At 37.4% G+C, this 20,726-nt stretch overlaps 1 protein-coding gene across 3 annotated transcripts in view; it reads left to right on the forward strand.

The window, feature by feature from the left end:
- The first annotated feature begins 531 nt into the window (after window positions 1–531).
- RIGI (RNA sensor RIG-I) overlaps window positions 532–20,726 on the forward strand; it is a 33,676-nt gene continuing 13,481 nt past the window's right edge. The window contains exons 1-13 of one of the 3 annotated variants that reach the window (XM_039875607.1): window positions 532–663; window positions 3,063–3,197; window positions 5,890–6,071; window positions 7,010–7,157; window positions 8,203–8,325; window positions 9,706–9,807; window positions 10,195–10,348; window positions 11,107–11,365; window positions 13,009–13,171; window positions 14,659–14,778; window positions 17,369–17,526; window positions 18,470–18,605; window positions 19,359–19,507. In XM_039875607.1, coding sequence (XP_039731541.1) covers window positions 3,176–3,197; window positions 5,890–6,071; window positions 7,010–7,157; window positions 8,203–8,325; window positions 9,706–9,807; window positions 10,195–10,348; window positions 11,107–11,365; window positions 13,009–13,171; window positions 14,659–14,778; window positions 17,369–17,526; window positions 18,470–18,605; window positions 19,359–19,507 — 1,716 coding nt within the window. In that variant the 5' untranslated portion in view covers window positions 532–663; window positions 3,063–3,175. Of the gene's footprint in view, window positions 784–3,062; window positions 3,198–5,889; window positions 6,072–7,009; window positions 7,158–8,202; window positions 8,326–9,705; window positions 9,808–10,194; window positions 10,349–11,106; window positions 11,366–13,008; window positions 13,172–14,658; window positions 14,779–17,368; window positions 17,527–18,469; window positions 18,606–19,358; window positions 19,508–20,726 lie in introns of those variants that run through there. The other 2 variants (XM_039875606.1, XM_039875608.1) reach the window with 2 other exon arrangements.

Consider the following 20,726-nt stretch of genomic DNA (forward strand, 5'->3'; position numbering starts at 1 on the left):
AATGTGCCCAACATCATTCATTATTTGAGGGATTAAAATTAAAACCACATTAACAGACCATTTCACACTAACCAGAGTGGCAAACAAACTAACTGACTTGCGCGTGAGTTTACTGGATTTGGAGCTCTCTTACATTAACGGTGGGAATGCAAAAGGCCATTTATGAGTATGGCCATTTTGGAACAGGTGGCAGTTTCCTATATCGTTAAACACACACTTACCCTAGGATCCACACGACCTGGGGAAAGTGGTTCCATTGTATATATTTTTCAAAACTCAGAATTGGTACACTTCAAATTTGTGCACTTTACGGAACCTAAACTTTACCGCTATAAAAGCAAAACAAATAATATATATATAAGATAAAATGAAAATCAAAACATCAATTCCCAGGGATCCTCTTCGGTCCCTCTAGATCAGTGAGCGCCGACAGGTGGGAAAAGCAGGCGGCCAGAGACCAACCGAACCTGAGCGGGGGCGGCTGGGCGGGGCGGCTGTCCCCTGCTGCAGCCCCGCCTCCGCCGTCCAAGCCCGCCGCCAGTTGCAGTTTCGATTCTTCCTTTCTAGTTAAGGTTCCCCAGCAGCTCCGCCTCTCTGTGCTGGAACCATTTTTCGGAAAACCACTGCCGGCTCACAGCGGGCTTTAAAGGGAGAGGAGCGCAGGTAAGGCTGCGAGCATGACGGCCGAGGAGCGGCAGAATCTGTACACTTTCCGGGACTATGTCACGAAGATTCTGGACCCTACCTACATCTTGAGCTACATGGCCCCCTGGTTTAAGGAGGGTGAGTGGTCCCCAGCAGTGCGCGCCCCCTGAGGCAGGAAAATAGAGGTGTTTTCCCTTTGCTTTTCTCCTTCTTTTAAATTGGTACGGGTAGCCTCCTGGGAACGTCGAGTTTGCAGCAAGCTCTCGACAGCATTTTAGACTAGAGATTGTCAGAATTTGAGAAGCCGTTGGAAGCCCGGATGGGAAAACTGAGTCCCAGCGAGGTGAAATGACTTGCTTAGGGGTGCACATCTATTTAGGTTCAAAGACTGGAGAAACAAGTCGCTGTTCATTTTATTTGTTTCTATTAATAGTTAATGTCTACTGTGTGTGTTCGGCTTTGTGCTGACATCAGAGAGGTTCAGAAGATACAGACCCTTCCTTAAAATACTTTACAGCCCAGGGTTTTGGGGGTGGGAGACGGGTGAGGACGGATGTATACAAATGATTACAAAATAATGTCAGAGCTACAAGGCAGTTAACGCTTACTCTGCCGGCCATTTCCAAATAACGAAGCCTGAGAGGAGCAAGACTTGGCCCGGGTGGCTGTAGGCTTCAATTCAGGTGATTCCATCTAGCTTTTGAGACACATGATGAAGAATAATGGGCCGTTTTGTACATTTGTCTCGTAGTGCTTTGTGCTGCAGATGAGCAGAGACTTTGGGGAGAGAGAAGGAAGGTGGTGCCTGGAAGGAGTTGAGATGAGAGAGGGGATCTGGCAATTCCTTTTCAGACTCTAAGTGCCTAAATATCTTTCCTGATGTGAGGCATTTTTTGCAAATTGCGTTCAAGCAGGCAGGTAACTTGCCTGGTAATTGCTCTGCAAAACCAAAGCACAGGATGTGGAATGAGGAGTAAAAATACCTACAACAAAAGTGGACTGCCACTTTCTAGTTGTGCTTAGAATGAAGTAACAAAACACTACCCTAAGGACCACAGAGTAACTTTGGTCCCTGAAGAATGTAAGCCCCTGCAAGACATCTCTTAGAAATTCTTGGAATGAGTGAAACAAACTGGTGTGAATCCCAGTGCTCTGGTTAGAGACATGCAAAGAGACAGAAAGCATAGAAAGATATCAAGAAATTCTACTTTGGAAAGCTGGGGATAGCATTACATGCTAAACATGGATGCACCTTGCAAACAGTATGCTAAGAGAAAGAACACAGTCACAAAGCCTGCGTATTGTATGATTTCATTTATGTGAAATGTCCAAAATAGGCAAATCCTTAGAGACCCAAATAGATTAGTGGTTGTCTGAGGCTAAGGGGAGGGTAAATGGGGAGTGACTGCTAATGGCTATAAGATTTTTTTACAGTAATGAAAATGTACTAGAATTAGATAGTGGTGATGGTTTCACAACTCGAAAAACCATTGAATTTTTACACTTTAAAAGGGTTAATTTTATTGTTGCCAAGACAGAGACCTTGGCAGAGAAGGAAGACATCCCTTCCTTTCTTCCAACATACCTTACTGAGTGTCTGTTATACGTTAGGGCCTCTGGTAATCACTGAGAATACAGTGGTTAATCAGCCAGACAAACTGTCTTCTCCCTTGGGATTTACATGCTATTGAAAATGGGGAAAAAATGGAAAATTACCAAATGTCAGTTCATATGAAGGCAACAGTTTGGTTACCACCCCAGACATGGAGTTAGTGTACAAAGTCAGTATGACCACCAGCAAGTTAGTGGATAGTTTTCTGCTGCCTGGCCTCACTGTATTTCTCTTTTAACTCCTCTTGCTTTCTCTCTTCTGCCATATTGCCTAGTGTCTTAGCAAAAGCCTGGAAAAATGACCCTCAAAGTGTCTCTGTTTATTTCTAACTCTGCTTGCTGAGTCTACTGTACATGTTGCTGATGCCAAGGAGTGGTCCTATCCTCACACTTCTTTAGTCCTTCAGTTAATTCTGACTTTTGAACAAGAGACTATCAAAATGTTTGAGGAAGCCTTTGTTCTTCCTTCTAATCCAGAGCTACCAGGACTTCTCTCTTGTCATGGGGACTCTTTCATACATCTTTAAAGAACTCCTTTTCTTAAAGACTGCCTGAGAGTGCGCTCCCACATTTACATACCAAACTAGGAGAAGTTTCCAGAGAGGATTGCAGGGTGAGGGATTGGTGAAGAATGGACGTCATCTGCCTGGGAAGAGAATTTGCTGCCTTCCTGCAATTCCTTCTATTGCTGAGATTTGTTACAGTCTTCATCCCTATTTGAAAAAGTTTGACAACGCTTTTCCAGTTTTTCTTCCAATAATTAATGGTTCTGCAGTGTGATGAGTCACTTTTGCTTCTGTTTGTAGATGAAGTGCAGTATATTCAGGCTGAGAAAAACAACAAGGGTACAGTAGAGGCTGCCTCACTTTTTCTCAGGTTCCTATTGGAGCTCCAGGAGGAAGGCTGGTTCCGTGGATTTATGGATGCTCTTAACCATGCAGGTTAGTTCATTCTTATTCATAAATCAGAGTATATTGCCCAACTATTTCGGAATGCTGTACAAGTGAAATGTTATTAATTTTGAGGTATCCACATATAGCTCATGTCTTTTAATCTGAGAGAATGTAAAAACTATTTTCAGGCAGATAATATAATTGTCTACCTGAAATATCCAAAGGAATCTATAGAGAGTATTGTAACCTATGGGGTTTAGTAAGTTTATTAGATATATAAGATCAGTATACAAAAGTTAGTTGCATTTCTACCCACTGGAAACAAATAGAAAATCTAATCTAAAATGAAATATTATTTCTAATAGTAACAAAAGTTGTAATGTATTTAGGAATAAACCTAGCAAAAGATGTGTAAAGTCTGAATGGAGAACATGATAAAATGCTATTGAAAGGTATGAAAGAAGTCCTATCTAAGTGGAGTTACATGGAGAGGAAGACTTGTTATCACAAAAATGTCAGCTCTCCCTACATTGATCTATATTTTAATACAATTCTAATAAAAATCCTACCTGCTTTTTCATGAGTTTGACAAGCTGATTCTAAAATGTATATGGAAAAGTTATGACTCAAGAATATAGTCAAGGTATCCCTAAAGAAGAAGAATTAAATAGGCTAGGGTTTCCCCTTCTAGATAACTGGATTTATTGTAAAGCCATAGACATTGAGACAATGTAACTCCGGTCTTGGTATTGACCAACTGACCACTGAAATAGAAAAGAGAGCCTTTAATTAGGCTTATGTATTTGTGAAAGTCTATTATATTAGAGAGCATTGGGAAAGGAGGATCATTAGGAAAGGAGGAGCTTTCTGATAAATCACAATGGGCCATTATAAACAGGATAACCTAAAGAGGATAATGTTAAAAACCAAACAAACTCTAACTTTCATATCCATGTGGATATAAATCAATTTGTGTTCCTTACCTCATTCCATTCATATAAACACAAAATGAATTCAAAAGAATGAAAGACTTAATTCTAAAAGGCAAAATTTTAACAATTTTAGAAAAGAACATAGAATCATATTTTTATGACCTTGGGGTATGGCAGGATTTATGAAATAAGACATTTAAGCATTAACCATGAAAGAAAGATTGATAAATTTGAAGACATTAAGAACATCTGTTTATCAAAGCACAATATAAAGAAAGTAAAAACACAAGTCACAAACAGGGAGAGGATATTTGTAAAATATGTAATCATCCAAGAATTTGTATGTAGAATATACTAAAAAGGCTTTAAAATCAATTAGAAAAAGAAAGAGAATATCCACAGGGCAGAAGATATGAACTTATATTTCAAAGGATAGGAAGCATGAAAGGTTAATAAACACAAAAAGATTCTCAGCTGAATTAGCAATTAGGGAATTTTAAATTAGGAACATGAGATAGCATTTTATAACTACTAGATAGCAAAACTTAAGTAGTACAGTGTTAAAGTTTGAAGAGGACATTTCATGGGAAATCTTACATATCACAATACAGAGTGTAACTTGATACAACTATTCTGAAAAACAATTCAGCATCATCTTGTATAGTTTAAGATCCTTCTATCCAAGTTTCATTCTTAAATATGTGCCCTAGAAAAACTGTTATACATATATTTCAGAATACTCACACAAGAATTTTCAGTGTTTAACTGTTTGTAGTAACAAAAGCAAGCAATCAAACAAACAAAATTGAAAGCAACCCCAATATCCTTGAAGAGGAGAATGGATAAATAAATTTGAAAATATTCACACAATGCTTCATTATACTCCAGTGAAAATATATGAACAAAACTTCAAATGACAACACAGGTAAAGCTTAGAAATATAATATTAAGCTTTTTTAAAAAGCCAAAGAAAATTACATTTAGTAGGATTTAATTATAAATATTCAAACAAGCGAAACCATATATTGTTTAGAGATTCAAACATATGTCATGCAACTATTAAAAAAAATCAAGGGAGTGAAACATCAAATACAGGATAGTGGTATATTCGAAGGGAGATAGAAGGATGGGGAAAAGGAGGCACATACCCACAAATGTATTGAAATGTTCTAGTTCTTAAGTTGGGTAGTGGGCTTACATGTGCTCATTTTGTTGCTCTGCTTTTTATAGCCTAATGAAAGAGTGTGGGCCTTAAAATCAGACAAGCTTGGTAATTCTTAAAATCAGAGAACCTTAGAGTGAAGCAATCTTGGATTATTACAGTTGGAAATAATTTTTTTCCACCTGAAATTTCTTATTGTACTTAATATATTTTTTTGGATAATATAGAAGGTAAGCTCCTGAGGGGCAGGAATTAAGATTTATATTATTTTTTACCTTCTTTACTACTTTGCATTGACAAGATTTTTAATAACATGATGATTTGACTCACTGAAAGACAAATCAGGGGTTGTAGGTAAAGTCTATGGGGGTACTTTGGAAGAAAGATTTTACACTAAGGCCAAATGTAAGACTTCACATTTATCCTTAGTTCTTTCTCTTAAAAGATGATTAATATTGATAGAGGACCTAAAATGTTAGGTGTCTAAAATGAATATTGAGTTTTCTTTTTGAAAGATCATTAATAATTAAGGTGATTTATGGATTTTTTGGGGGTTCTGTCACTATACAGTCCCACATGACTCCTATGATATTAATCTCAAAGTATTTTTTAGTTGGTCTCAAAAAGCCCCTGATTTTTTTTTCAGGTTATTCTGGCCTTTATGAAGCCATTGAAAATTGGGATTTCCAAAAAATTGAAAAGTTGGAGGAGTATAGATTGCTTTTAAGGCGTTTGCAACCAGAATTTAAAACCAGAATTATCCCAAATGATATCCTTCCTGACATATCTGAATGTTTACTTGATCAGGAATGTGAAGAAATTATACAGGTAATTTAATTAAAGTACTGAATCTGGGGGAAATAATTTGAAAATGGAAAATGTTTTCTGTTTTCTATACTATTTTAAACCTAAGAAAGATCATTGAAGTCCACAAAAGTCCACAAACCTAAGGTAGAATTACCTAGAAAAGTACTTTTAATTGTGAATTGAGTAATTGTTATGTGACAAGTTTTTTTCAGATTTGCCCTATTTTCAATTAAAATTATTTTATTACTTATGTGAATAATGTTTTATGTAAATTTAGATAAAATTAAGCAGTTTAGCAAATAAAAAGAAAAAAGCCATAAACTCTAGTGTTTCAGGCTCTAGACACATAAATTTTGTTAGGATGCTGCCTCAACCAGTTACTAATGGTGTGACCGTAGGCAAGTTTCTTAGTTTCTCTAAGCCTCTATTTCTTTGTGTATAAAATGGAAATAATAATAGTATCTTATTACTCTATTTTTCTAAGGATTAAATGAGGTAATGTAAAGTGTGTATATATGCCTGGCACATAGTAATAAGTGCTCAATAAATCTTAGTTATTATGATTAATAATAAAAGTCATGTAAGTCCCATTACCCTGAAAAAAATATTTGTTAACATTTGGTTATATCCTTCCAAATATTTCTCTATGCCAGTATTCTGAGTGGTTGTCAAATGGATTGTTTTCCTAGTATTGCTGATGATGATTGGATATAAGATTTCAGAGAAAGTGAGAATGTTTGGCTTGACATAGTGACATAACATGTAAAGGACAAGGACGAAGGAATAGACATCTTAAAAGACCGTCTTGAATGGAGCAAAACTGGTCATGAATAAGACCTACTGAACCATAATATACAATGATTTTAAATCAGATAGCACTTAAATTAGTATTTCTTCAGTAAAAACTCATAAAAGGAAAACAAAATTATTGATCCATCAACGATATTTGTCTTGCTTAGATTTGTTCTAACAAGGGGCCGATGGCTGGTGCAGAGAAAATGGTTGAATGCCTTCTCAGATCAGACAAGGAGAACTGGCCCAAATCTTTGAAACTTGCTTTGGAGAAAGAAGAAAGCAAGTTCAGTGAACTGTGGATTATAGAGAAAGGTGGGATATTCAAGGAAGAACTCTGAAGGGAGGGAGTATCTGAAAACATGCTCTGCCTGCCTCATAGTTCTGCTCATGGCTTCCTTCAATCCTACTTGTTTTTCATTCACTGTCAGAGGCATTTTTCTTTGGTCAGATACCCATGGCTAAATCTCTAATGTTAGAGACCAGCACGAAACTGAGTTCTGGAAGGCAAGTGGCTACTTGCCTAGGAAGTAGTTTGATTGCATATAACCCCTAAAAAGGGACCAGTGCAAGCCGTTCTCATTCAGAATTAGCCCATCTGGTCCAAAGGATTTGGGGAAGGCAGAATCAGAGCTCGCTGTGTGCATTTAGATGATCAGAGAAATAGCCTGAAAATTCTAGAGGTAAAGGTTTAAACTCCAGGACTCACCCCCTTTTCAGAGTAGACTCACAATAGGCATTGCTTGGTTCTCTTGCCTAGAAGCCAGAACATGATTGAAAAAAAATAATCTGTTGTGATTAAATATCAAAGCCATCATTGGGCTTCCTGAAGCTAACATCTTCTCAGAGCATTGTTTTAAAGGCTGAGTTTGGTAAACCTTCGGAGAATCTAGTCTTTGCTTTTCCTAGGCTTCTTCAGATCACGAGTTGTTCCAGAAATTGTATAAAATACACATCTGATTTCTTGAGTCAGGTCAACAATGGCAGACATGAATATCTGCTCAGCTTTGCTTTTCACCCTTAATATGCATGTGAATCACCTGGGGATCTTGTTTAAAATCAGATTATGATTCACTAGGGGCTCCAGAGTCTGCATGTCCAGCAAGCTCCCGAAACTACTGGTTTAAGTTCCGCATTTTGAATAATAAAGTCTGTAATGACATTGGAGTTCAAACTCTAAATTGAGATATCAAACTCAAAAAAGATTCTTTTAATTGTTTTGAAAGATGAAGGGGGTGGTTGCGAGATATCTTAATGGAAGTTTAAAATATACTATTATGGCCTCTTTTTGTAGGGCTTTCACCATCAAGATTGTAATCAGATCATGTAAAAATTCTAAGATGTTTTTTATCTCATTAAGGTGCAAAAGATGTTGCATTGCAAGACCTTGAGGATGAGGAAATGAAAACTTCCGAAGTACAGATTTTCTACAAGGAAGAACCAGAATGCCAGAATCTTAGTGAGAATTCATGTCCACCTTCAGGTATGCACCATTGTTGTTCTTTTCCATAATGGTGCACTTCAAGTAGTTGTGTAAGGACATGTTTTCAGTGCCAAAAGTCATAGCCTTACGAAAAGATTTTTAAGGAAACATAAGTAAAGTGAATTTATATTACAATTGATACTTTTTTCCTGTAATTAGGAATGTCATTCTCTTCCTTCCATAGCTATTGTCAGCTTCTCCCTCTTTTACCTTCTTTTTGTCTTCTTTTATCACTAAGAAAGTATGTGCATGTCTACATTGAAAATGCAAATAGAGTCCTCCCAGAAACTGAATGTCTGTGAAATCCAAAATCAGCTTTGCTTTCTAAAGAAATACTTCTACGATTTGTGAGTTACTTGCTCAATCTCTTTTTAGGATCCCAGGGTGCAGTGTAAGTAGATGAAGTCTGTGCACTGCACGTATGTGCCCAGCTGAGAGGTTGAGTGGAGGCTGAGAGGTTGAGTGGAGGCTGAGATCCAGCCTGTGTTGTTTGTCAAACAGTGCATTGAGGGGCACTTTTCCTAATTCATACAAAGGCCCGTGTAAGTTAGCTGTGGCCTTCTAAGGCCCACCTTATGTTTCTAGAAGGATATTTTCATGAGGAGTCCAGAAAGTTGCATAGTAAGTTATAGTAAAAAGTTATTTACAAAAAGGCATCAGGGAAGAAATTATGATTAATAATAAGTAGTGTTAGAAGAAAGATGTGACTTGATGATAACGCCACAAGAATTAAATTTACAGATTACTTCTGCGACCAGAATAAAATCAATAAATTTAAGTTGCTTTGAACTTTTCTGACATTTAAAAGTCATTAGTGAATTCTCTTAACCTTTTTGAAATTCTCCCTTTTTAAAAAAATGGATAGGTTGTACTCAATAGTGATTTCCAAGGTCTTTTGTAGCTCTTTACATTCTATATACTTATCTATTAGTGAGAAAAAGCCTCTGATTACTTTTTAAAATTTCTGGTTCTATTGAAAGGAAATACCATGTGAGAGCAGAATTACAAAGTATAGTTGCTCTTCAGTAGGAAGTTTCTTTGGGAATTTACTATTTACAGTTTGGTGTTTTTCAGAGATCTTGGAGGGATTTTTTGCTGTTTGTTCCATGTAGCATTTCCTTTAACTGATAGCCACCTATCTTGCCCTGATTTAAGCCATTTGTTTTTTTTCCTGTTTTTTTTTTTTTTTCCTTTTCCTTCTTGCCATCAGTACTTTGTCAGTGATGGAGAATTCTGAACTTCCGATCAGTGGAGAAGCTGGACTGGTTAACAGGAGACAGGCTTGAGGCCCTTGCTAAAATTGGAATTCCTGTCTATGTGTGAATGTATAGTGACAGAACCCAAAAAATATTGGGTAATTTTGTTCCTTTTGTATTTTAGAAGTATCTCATACTCACAGCCCAATGAAGCCAAGAGGTTACCAACTAGAGCTTGCTTTGCCTGCTAAGAACGGAAAAAACACAATAATATGTGCTCCTACTGGTAAGCTGATTGCCATTACTTACTTATATGGTTTGTTTCTTAATTTCTTTTATTGAATACTGGATAAAATGGCTAAGTTTCACTTTTTTCCTTGTTTCATTTGTCTTTTGAGAAAACCATTCTACTAATAATCTCAAGGTATTTTAAGGAACATCAGGAAAAAGAAAAATACTATTGTTTAGCTTGTTTTAAGCCATGACTAAATACATATTACCTAGAAGGTACCTTGATATTTTTGAGTCACGGTGCAAATTCTGACATTGTTAACTCAGCCACAACTTACTAGTCTGCACAGTAGTTTTAGGAGAGTCAAAAATAATTACTTTTCTACAGAAATATTTTAGCATGATATTAGTTACATGTTTTCTTTTTCTTTATATGTTAAAGGTTGTGGAAAAACCTTTGTTTCACTTCTTATATGTGAACATCATCTTCAAAAATTTCCACAAGGACAAAAAGGGAAGGTTGTGTTTTTTGCTGTTCAAATTCCAGTGTATGAACAGCAGAAATCTGTGTTCTCAAAATATTTTGAAAGACGCGGGTAGGTATAACAGTTGACCCAACTTCTTTTTCTCTAGCTTCATGTAATTCATGTACTTTCTGCTTTGTTTTGTTTTTGGAAAACCATTATTCAAAAAATTTATAACAATTGGACGTGGTTCCATAGTGTAGTGATTAGCACGTCTGCTTTTCATGCAGAAGGTCCTGGGTACACGCCCCAGTGGAGCCATGGTCCGTGCTCTACGGCCATGCCACCCCGAATAGGTCCGATGTCTGATCTTGGAATCTAAGCAGAGTCGGGCCTGGTTAATACTTGGATGGGAGACCACCTAGGAAGACCAGTTGCTGTAGGCATAAAAAAATTTTTTTTTTATAATAGATTGAGCTTTTTATATAGTCTAGATATAATTCCTTCATGGATTTAGGTCTTTTTTGTTAGATATACCCAAAATCCTACACTCCTTTGGTTAACTCTTACAGAGTGAATAAATGACTTGAGATAAACTTCATATTTAAATGGCACATTTAACTTTTTAATGATTTTATAATTTATTTAATTTAATTCTTTAGGTACTTTTTCTTTCTCAGTGGCTTGAAAGGATTAATATATACCAGTAGCAATTTTAACTAGCTTACATTTATTGAGCACTTACCATGTGTGAGGCTCTGTGCTAAGCACTTGTCTCCTTTTGGACTTAGGGAGATTTAATCAATTGATGTTCTGATCTAGTATTTCTTATTTTTGTGGTTCCTCATTCACACTGTAGTTAGTAACAGGCAACTTTCATCATTTTCCAGGTACAAAGTTTCAGGCATTTCTGGAGCAACAGCTGAGAATGTCTCCGTGGAACAGATTATTGAGGACAATGACATCATCATTTTAACTCCACAGATTCTTGTGAACAGCCTTAAAAGTGGGACTGTTCCATCACTCTCAGTCTTTACTTTGATGATATTTGACGAGTGCCACAACACCAGTAAACATCATCCTTACAATATGATCATGTTTAATTATCTAGATCAGAAACTTGGAGGATCTTCAGACTCACTGCCTCAGGTATCTGCAAAGTCCGATGGATCCTCAGAAGAGCTGTGATATTCCTAAATCCTATTGACCTCCCCTCTGGCCCCAGTGAAGATGTCCTTCTCAAGTCCTAAGTCCATATTATATAATTCATTGATTAATTTTGATTGATTGATTCATTTATCCACTTCACTGATATGTATTCGGTGCCTCCATGTGTTTTACACTGTGCAAGGCCCTGGAGATACAAATATAAAAAGACATAGTCCTTGCCCTCGAATAGCTAAAGTTTCGTAGGGAGCCAATTATGTAAGAATTAGATCATAATTTTTCATGATGGCACACTGTGGAGGTGAGTACAAGGTGCAATCAGAAGTAAGAGTTCCTAAGTGTGCTATGAAAGTAAGGCAAGACCTAACAGACTAACAAAAGTTTACAAGGTAGATAGTCGGGTGATTTTCATTAAAAGCTTCTGTGTGTCCAGAGGTACAGAGGTATGAAAGAACATGGTGTGCTCAGGAATCTTGAAGCTCTTCAATATCACTTGATTATAGAATATGAAGTTGTGAATAGCAGGTGATGCAGAATAGGATAGAGGGAATGATTGACAGAACAAGATGCCAGGAGAGACCAGAGAGTGTGGGAGAGGTAGGCAAATAGATGGATTAGTATGGGAGAGCAGATGGAACACCATTTTGGTGTCATTAGAAGAGAGGATGCGAGAAGAGTCAAGATGGAAGCAGGATGGATAGGGAATTCCTGGAATATAACCTCTCTTTTCTCTTTAATGTAGGAGATGTAGATAGATCATTTGCTAAGAATAATCAAGATGGGAATGAAGGAGGAAGCTCAAGGTGCATGGAGAGGATTTAAAATGGGAGAGAGAACTAAGAGGAGTACACAGAAGAATTGATGGGTCAGATTGGGGGCTCAAATGAGGTTGGAAATCATGAATTTATAGTATACCAATCTCACTTCTGTGTTAAGATCTCTAGCCTTTATTATTACCTGTTTAGAAAACACAGGTTAGAAGAAATTCAGTATGGTGCCCATAGACAAAATTCAGTAGCAATCACATTTCTTACAGCTTTTTCTTCTAGGAAAAAAAAAATTGATAGTTAACTAGTTTCCTTGATAATGAGCCAATTATTCAGTATTTATTGAATGGCTATTAGAGAAAGAAAGAAATATTTATAAGGTGACCATTAAGCTAAAGTCTTTATAAATGTATTATACCAAATTCACACAGATATCATTTTAAATAGCTATTGTTACCCAACTTTACAGAGTCGAAGATGCTTGTTCAGTGTGACATGGCTGAGACTGGAATGGAAATGTGTCTTGTTTCAGTTCTTTTCAGTATGTTGTTCTATACATCATGGGGACACGAGGTTTAGGAAGAGAGAAGTCCTACCTTGAAAGAGTTTCTTCTCTTTAATCTGTGCTGATTTGTGTTCAGCTGATGCTTTGTGATTCCTGCGTTTATTCAGTGCTTTGCTGAATGGGGACCTTTCCATCTGCGATGTCATAGAGAATTTCAGAAAAAATGTTCTTGCTCTTTATCTGAAGTTAGGGGAAAAAACCTACTTTAGTAGAAGAGAGTTACATGGGGGGGGTGGTTGTTGAAATGTCATGCTATTTCTCAGATCTCTAACAGTTTGGAACGCTCTTCACAGGTCGTTGGGCTGACTGCCTCGGTTGGCGTTGGGGATGCCAAAAGCACAGGTGAAGCCTTGGAATATATCTGTAAACTGTGTGCTTCTCTTGACATATCAGTGGTAGCAACAGTCAAAGACAACTTGGAGGAACTGGAGGAAGTTGTTTATAAGCCCCAGAAGTGTAAGTGGAATCCAGTTACATGCCCTTTGGAACTTCGTTATACTCTGCTATTCATAGTTCAGAGCCATTTGGATGAAAATGAATTTTTACCTCTGTTCAGTAGAAAATATTTAACCCCTAGATTTTGAAATAATCACATTTTGGATCTCTCTCTTCAGCTGAGCTCTCTCCCCAAGCAATGAATGAACCGCAGGAATGGCCTGGAGAAAGCAAACATTCTTACTTCTTCCACTCCATAAAATTCTTACGAAGATACTAACAATCAGAGAGAGGTGATGAGAAAATCTAAGTATGTAAATAGCCAAGAGCGGAGCTCAGTCCTTCCCTGTGCTCCATGCCTGAAAAGGATACTCTGTAGTTATTATTTCAATATGTATCTGATCATTTTGGTTGAAATGAAATTATCGGAATTCATCATATCTTTGCTCAAAAGATCAGAATATATTTTTTTAAAATAAATTGACTCACAAAAGTTTATTGAGTCTCAATGCTATACTAACCCAGCAAGAGTGAGAGGGGAGAGAAGATACACACGGCTTCATCCTTGCTCCCTGAATAGCATATGACTGTACGAGTATAAAGCAGAACAAACACATGAAATAGTCGGGGAAAGGGCAGTTAAGTTCCTTTCTGGGAGCTGCCTATACGGAGTTTAGAGATGGTGCCCGATCTAAACTTTTTAGTATCAAGTACAAATTTCTTCATTATGTGGTCCCCCTGCCCTCTGAGCTCCATCTCTTTCCACCTCCCACAAATGCAACCATGTTGCATTCCTGTGGGCTCCTCAAATATGTCATGTGGTCTCCCTCTCTAAACTTTTGTCCATGCTGTCCTTTGTACATGATTGTGTTTGCTTCTTCCTTTCCTCTTCTCCCGCTTATCCCACACCACCGCCTCCCGTGGAAGAATTTGAGATTCCTTTCCCTGCCTTCCATGATGCCTTGCACATACTTAGGTCGCAGCACTCTCCTGTGGTTATTGGCTACATATCTTTCTGTCCCCTAAGAACACAGACCTTTCTGGAGCATGGAGTGTGTTCTTTTCAACTGTCATCACCAGAACATGGCACGTGGTAGGCCATTAATAAGTTTCTGCTGAAACAATGCAACAACGAATGTTAGAAACAGTGCGAATACTCCTGAGGGTTGGGTGGGAAAGGATCAAGGAACTGGACAAGGTTAAAAAGTGTGGCATTTGCACAGATAAGATGGATACCAGCCTCATCAGAGTAGAGGCTCTGTGTTGAGTAACAGGAAAGCCAGATGAGAAGTTGGATTAGACCCAGAACACAAAAGACAGAGATGTTAGAATCAGTGCATTAAGCACTAAGGAGCTGTTACAAGGTTTTTGAGCATTTGTTTTACCATCTACACTACCTCCTTGTGAGCTTGGAGTCTCAGGTTTTATAGAGGAAGTAACAAAAGTTTAGACATACTTTGAATTCTGATGTGTTCTTTCTGAAAAATACTTTCTTTTGATGGCTTTAGTTTTCAGGAAAGTGGAATCACGGACTACTGACAGATTTAAATGCATCATCTCTCAGCTGATGAAGGAGACAGAGAGTCTAGCAAAGAGTATCTTTGACAAACTTGGTACCATAACTCTCGGTGAGATAAATCTCATTTTGTATCCTCTCCATTTAGAAATAGCGAAATATTGTCCACTAGTGTCTGTGTGCATTCTCCTTGGTTCAGAGCATGTCGAGACCAACACCAGAGGTTGACATTCTTAATTATATGTTACTCAGATTATTAAGGAACCTTCTAAGTCCTCCTTTAGTTTCTCTTGCCATTTTTTTCTGTTTAAATACAAAGTAAATCCATCTGAACACACACATATGGCAAATATTATATTTCAGCAGTTTCTTCCTTTTTTGACCTCTCAAATTTGCTTTCCGTCCCGACTTCCTTATTATATGAATGAAACCACCATTCTGCCTGATGGCTTACATTCAAACCTAGAAGTGATCTTTGATTCTTTCTCCTTTTGAGATTCTCTCATGAAGTCATCAAGTTCTGTTCTTCTCCTTTTTATTCATTTATTCATTTATTCACCAGATATTTACTGTGCCAGGAATTGTGTTAGGTAACGGAAATAACAAAATTAAAGACATAGTCCCTGCCCTCAGGGAACTCCCAGACAAATAATGAGAATCAGGTGTGAGTGGTTTCCATGAGACAGGGTTACCCGCTGGATGCTGTGGGAGCACATGGGGACTTTGGCAAGGAAGGCTTCCCCCAGGACAAATCTTGAAGTCAGCCAAGTTAAGGAGAGATAATCAAGTGAGGTCGAAAAGGAATTAAGCGTAGAGGGAAGAGAGAACCCAGTGAGTTTTAGGAACCGCAAGCATTTCACAATCATTCTAGCATGTGAGTGGTAGAAAGGAGTGAGACTAAAGGGAGAGGCAGCGGGCAGACAGGGAAGGGCCTGGAAGGCCAAGCTGAGTTTAAATTTTATTCTAAAAGCAATGGCAAGCAACTGAAGATCTTAAACTGATTAGCGATATGATAAGAATACCAGTGAAGGAAGAGGGCTAGACAGAGGTAGTTGAGATGGGTTGGTGAAGGGAGGAGGCTTGTGCAAAGAGCTGCAAATAGGCAGTGTTCAGATTTGATGGCTAACTGGATTTGGGTGGATATGAGAGAGGGAAGGGAGTAGAAGACTTCCCTCAGGCTTCTGGCTTGGGTACCTGTATGTATGCCAGTGGGTGGTACTGGTTCTAGAACTAGGAGCAGCTTTGGCAGGTACAAGGTGAATTTAGAGTTTTGGAGATGTTGACTTTCTGAAGTCTGCTAGATAATTCATGGTGTCTAACCTTCTTTACTCATTTTGCTTTTCTTTCCTTTTCTTTCACAGCTTGATTTAAGACTTATTCTAGCAACCTTCTAGCTGGTTTGCCTACCTCCACTCTCTTTTCCATACAGCCCCCCATTTCCTGGTTAGTCTTCCTGAAATACCAGTTTTATGTCAATATCCTGCTTGAATCCCTTTGCCTTACAGGCAAAGCTCTTTAAGTTTCTAACTTGACAGTCTGAGCCATGACTGCACAATCTAGTTCTGCTTATCTCAATCTCTCTAGTTTTACCTTCCACTATTTCCCTATTTGATTTAGCAGTTCCTTGAGTTCCTTGAACATGTTCATTCACTTATTCATTCATTCACTGCTAGGTAGTGTGCTAGGTGATAGGAATATAGCATGGACCCTGGGCCACAGCCCCTTCCCTCATAGAGTCTCCAGTATAACAGTAAAGCCAAAATTTGTAAGTAATAAAAAAAATAAAGCAACGAGATTGGGTAGGTGGGTGGTGATGGTAAGGTATGTTTTAGGCAGAGAGAGCTTCAGGTACAAAGGCCAGATAAATAGAGAGAGTATGGGAATTTCCATTAGTCCTGTGAAATGTAGGAAGGGGAGTGTCTAAAGATGAAGACCAGAAGCAGGTGGAGGCTAGATCACAGAGGACCCTGTGAGCCAGGGTGGGAGTTTGGACAGAGGAATCCAATAAAGGCTCATAAGCAGTGGGGTAGCATAATTTTTCATCTCCAATTTGGAAACTCTGTCTAGCTGCTGAGTGGGGAATGGATTGGAGGGAATTGGGCAAGAAGTGGAGAGCCCAGTTAGGAGGCCATCATATATATACATCCTGGATAATACCAAGAACATTATGACATGGTCTGAATTGGGGAGGTGGCAGAAGGATGGAGAGATGTGAATTTCTACCTTCTTATTCTTTCCACCTCTGATACCCTCCCTCCACCTTAGCTTATTTCCACAGCTACCCATGTCCACTTAATACTTGTCGATTCCTTTAGTTTGCCTCCTCATTTGTAACTGAGGCTGGGAAAGAAACATGTCAATGCTACTTGTCTGGGTAGCATCCTTTGTTCCTCTTGTTAAAAAAAGAAGAGCATCTTAATGCAGAAATGTAACTCTTGCCTGTAAATTTTATTGTGCTATGCTGTTCCTGAGGAGCCCTGTATAACTGATCCTTGAATAACACACGGATTGAGCAGTTTGAGAACAGGGCTGTGTCTTCCTCATCCTGTCATCCCCAGCACTCTGCACAGAGTCCAGACCGCTGAAAACACAGACTATTATGGGAGGACTACTCTGTGTAGAAGGAAAACTAGAGGGCGAGGCATGCTTAGAACCTTAAATGACTGACTTAAGGCACACCAAGAACTTTTTTTTTTCCCTAGGAGACTTCTCTCAAATTCAAAACAGGAATTTTGGCACACAGAAATATGAACAGTGGATTGTTGCAGTTCAGAAAAAGTGCATGGTGTTAAAGATGCCAGATAAAGATGAAGAGAGCAGAATTTGTAAAGCACTGTTTTTGTACACTTCACATTTGCGGGTATGTTGCTTCTTTGGAAAGGCATATTTTAGTCGTAGCACCTACTGGGAGCTGTGCTGTGGCAGCTGATGAAACATCAACTTTTCATCCTGGACCCAACAGCCTACTTAGGAACTTTTATAAGGTTCTTAATGAAGCAAACTCCAAAAGTTATCCCATTCAGCATCTTCTTTGTTTTCTGAAACAATACTAGAAGCAGCAGGATGGACACAAAGGCAGAGGTTCTATGCTGTGCCTCAAACATTCCCCTGATTGATTGACATGATTAGAAAAAATTGGGTGATGGTGAGCATTTTTGTAGATACATGACCGGTGACAGCCATCTTTAAAGTTAAGTAAGTGGCTTCTGTTGCCATGTCCTGATGCATGTTTTCTTCATACTCAATAGTATGCATTTATAGAATTTTAATGAACTTAATCAAATATTTGAGGTAGGTATTCAGTGCCATCATTCTACACAGGTGCAATTACAATTCAGTAATAGCTTTACATGTATAAAGAGATTAAATCGTATGCCTGAATTATGAGTCAAGTTGATGTGGAAATTGATTTGCTTTCACTTTTTTTGTTTTTTGATTTTTGACGTGGATTTTTCTTGTAATTTTCTTTTTCTCTTCCGATGTAGAATTCTAGAATCTGAAGTGATCCTAATTAATGATTCTAGCTAATTGAGATTTTTTTAAAAAACAGTATTTGATTCAAAGGTTTTATTACAACACCAGTTAGGGGCTGTTCATTATAAATAACTTGGAATAGATCTGAGAAAAGTTTATTCTTAAAATTAATTCTATGATAAGTACAGCTAATTGAACTTAAGTACAGCAAACACAGTAGACATTATAAACACAATGAAACTCAGTTTTCATTTCATTTTATTTTATTTTATTTTTTATTAAGTTTATTAGGGTAACATTGGTTAATACTCAATTTTCATTTTAAACAGAAATTTAATGATGCCCTCATCATCAGTGAGCATGCACGGATGAAAGATGCTCTGGATTACTTGAAAGACTTCTTCCGTAATGTCCGAACAGCAGGCTTTGATGAGACTGAGCAAGATCTCACTCGGAGATTTGAAGGTGGGGTGGTGTTTCCAGAGGAGGAAGCTATGTAGGCTGATGACTCCAGTGGCAGCATACTTTTATTTGCTTAGCATATGGTGATACTCAGAAAGTTGTCCTGGGCTTAAGAAGATATTATAGATGGCAGGACTGTTGAGCTTCAGTGAAACCTGGTACTTACGGAAAGAATCTGCTGCTTATACTAGTTCCTATTTTGAAGAAGGAAAAATAGCAAGATTTGCAAAGTTTACATTCATGGAAATGGTTAATAGATAGTAAGATTTTCTGGTTTTACTTTTAGTAATTTTATAAAGGTTAAAAAAATACCTAAATGTGTTTCAATATTAAAAATGCTATAATTTATATATACTTCTGTAAAAAGAAAAAAGCCAAAATGGCTCATAATTCCACATCCCTCATATTAAGAAAAATATAGGCAGATATTAAATGAAAAGTAAGCCTTTCTTACTCTCTCCCCCAATTTTTTTCCCAAAGATAATTACCATTAATAATTGTTTTTGGCCTACATGAAGTATTTTGCTATACATATATGTAACCCAGTGATGTGCTACTAAACACTGAACAACCAGCTTTCTGGGGGTAAAATGTGTGCATTTATTGGTGTATTTAATGTATACATTAAATTGGTGGTTATTACTTATAAAATTCTGGTCAAAGATTGAGAGATTAACTGAATGATAGCCAAAGGTCACAGTGTGTTCTAAATTTCTAGAATTTATAAGCCATTTATAAAACATTCTCCTTTTGCAGAAAAGCTGCAAGAACTAGAAAGAATTTCCATGGATCCCAGCAACGAGAACCCTAAACTCAAAGACCTCTGCTTCGTCTTGAAAGAGGAGTACCACTTAAACCCAGAGACTAGAACCATTCTCTTTGTGAAAACCAGAGCACTTGTGGATGTAAGCTCCTTCCTCCTTGTGGATAACAAATTGACTCAGTACCATTTTGTTGAAAAGACTGTCCTTTTTTTAGAGCTTTGCAGACAAGCATCCATGTATGTGTGGGTCTGTTTCTAGGCTCTGTATTCTATTCTGATTATTTGGTAGTTTATCCTTATACTAATACCTCACTGTCTTAATTAGTTTGTGATAAGTCTTGATACCTGTAGAGCAATCACTTAATACTTTTAAAAATTATTTTTGTCAATTAAAAATATTTTAGCCATTCTGTGGAAATATGGTGATATATCACTAGGGTTTTAATTTTCATTTCACTAATGACTAATATAGTCTAGCATTTTGCATATACTTATTATCCATCCATATATTTTCTTTGGTGAAGTGTGTTCACATCTTTTGCCCATTTCAAAAGTTGGTTTAATTGGATCGTTTATCATGTTATTGTTGAGTTTTTGAGAGTTCTTTTTATATTCTGACAAAAACATCTTTTGTCAGGAATGTGATTTGAACATTTTTCTTTTGGTCTTCTCATTCTCTTAACAGTACTTGTTCCAGATTGAAAGTTTTAACTTTTGACGAAGTCCAGTTAATCAGTTTTTTTGGTGTGGATTGTGCTTTTGGTATTGTATCTGAAAGCCCTTTGCTTACCCATGCACATGAAAGTTTTCTCTCTGTTATCTTCTCGAGTTTTACAGTTTTACAATTTACATTTAGGTCAACAGTCCATTTTGAGGTATGGGTTGAGGTGCTTTTTTTTTTCTTTTTGGTTGTGGACATCCAGTCATTTCAGCACTGTTGTTGAGAAGACTATCCTTTTTCTATTGAATTGCTTTTGTAACTTTTTCAAAAATCAGCTGATTGTATCCCTGTGGCTGTATCTCTGTATTCTCCATTCTGTTCTACTTATCTATACATCTGTCCTTTCACTCATCCCACACTGTCTTGACTACTGTAGCTTTATAATGAGTCTTGAAATCAGGTGGCATGAGTCCTCCAACCTTTTTCTTTTCTTCACAATTGTTTTAGCTATCTTCCTTTGCCTTTCCATTTATATTTTAGAATCGGTTCGTCCACATCTATGAAAAAATATGCTGGGATTTCTTTTGGGATTGCACTGAATCTTTAAATAAAATTGGGGAGAAATGACATCTTAATTATATCAGGTCTTCAGCCATAACTATAGATTATATATCTCTTCATTTATATAGGATTTCGGTAT

The sequence above is a fragment of the Pteropus medius genome, unplaced genomic scaffold, assembly GCF_902729225.1.
Source record: "Pteropus medius unplaced genomic scaffold, Ma_sr-lr_union100, whole genome shotgun sequence".
Lineage (NCBI taxonomy): Eukaryota > Metazoa > Chordata > Mammalia > Chiroptera > Pteropodidae > Pteropus > Pteropus medius.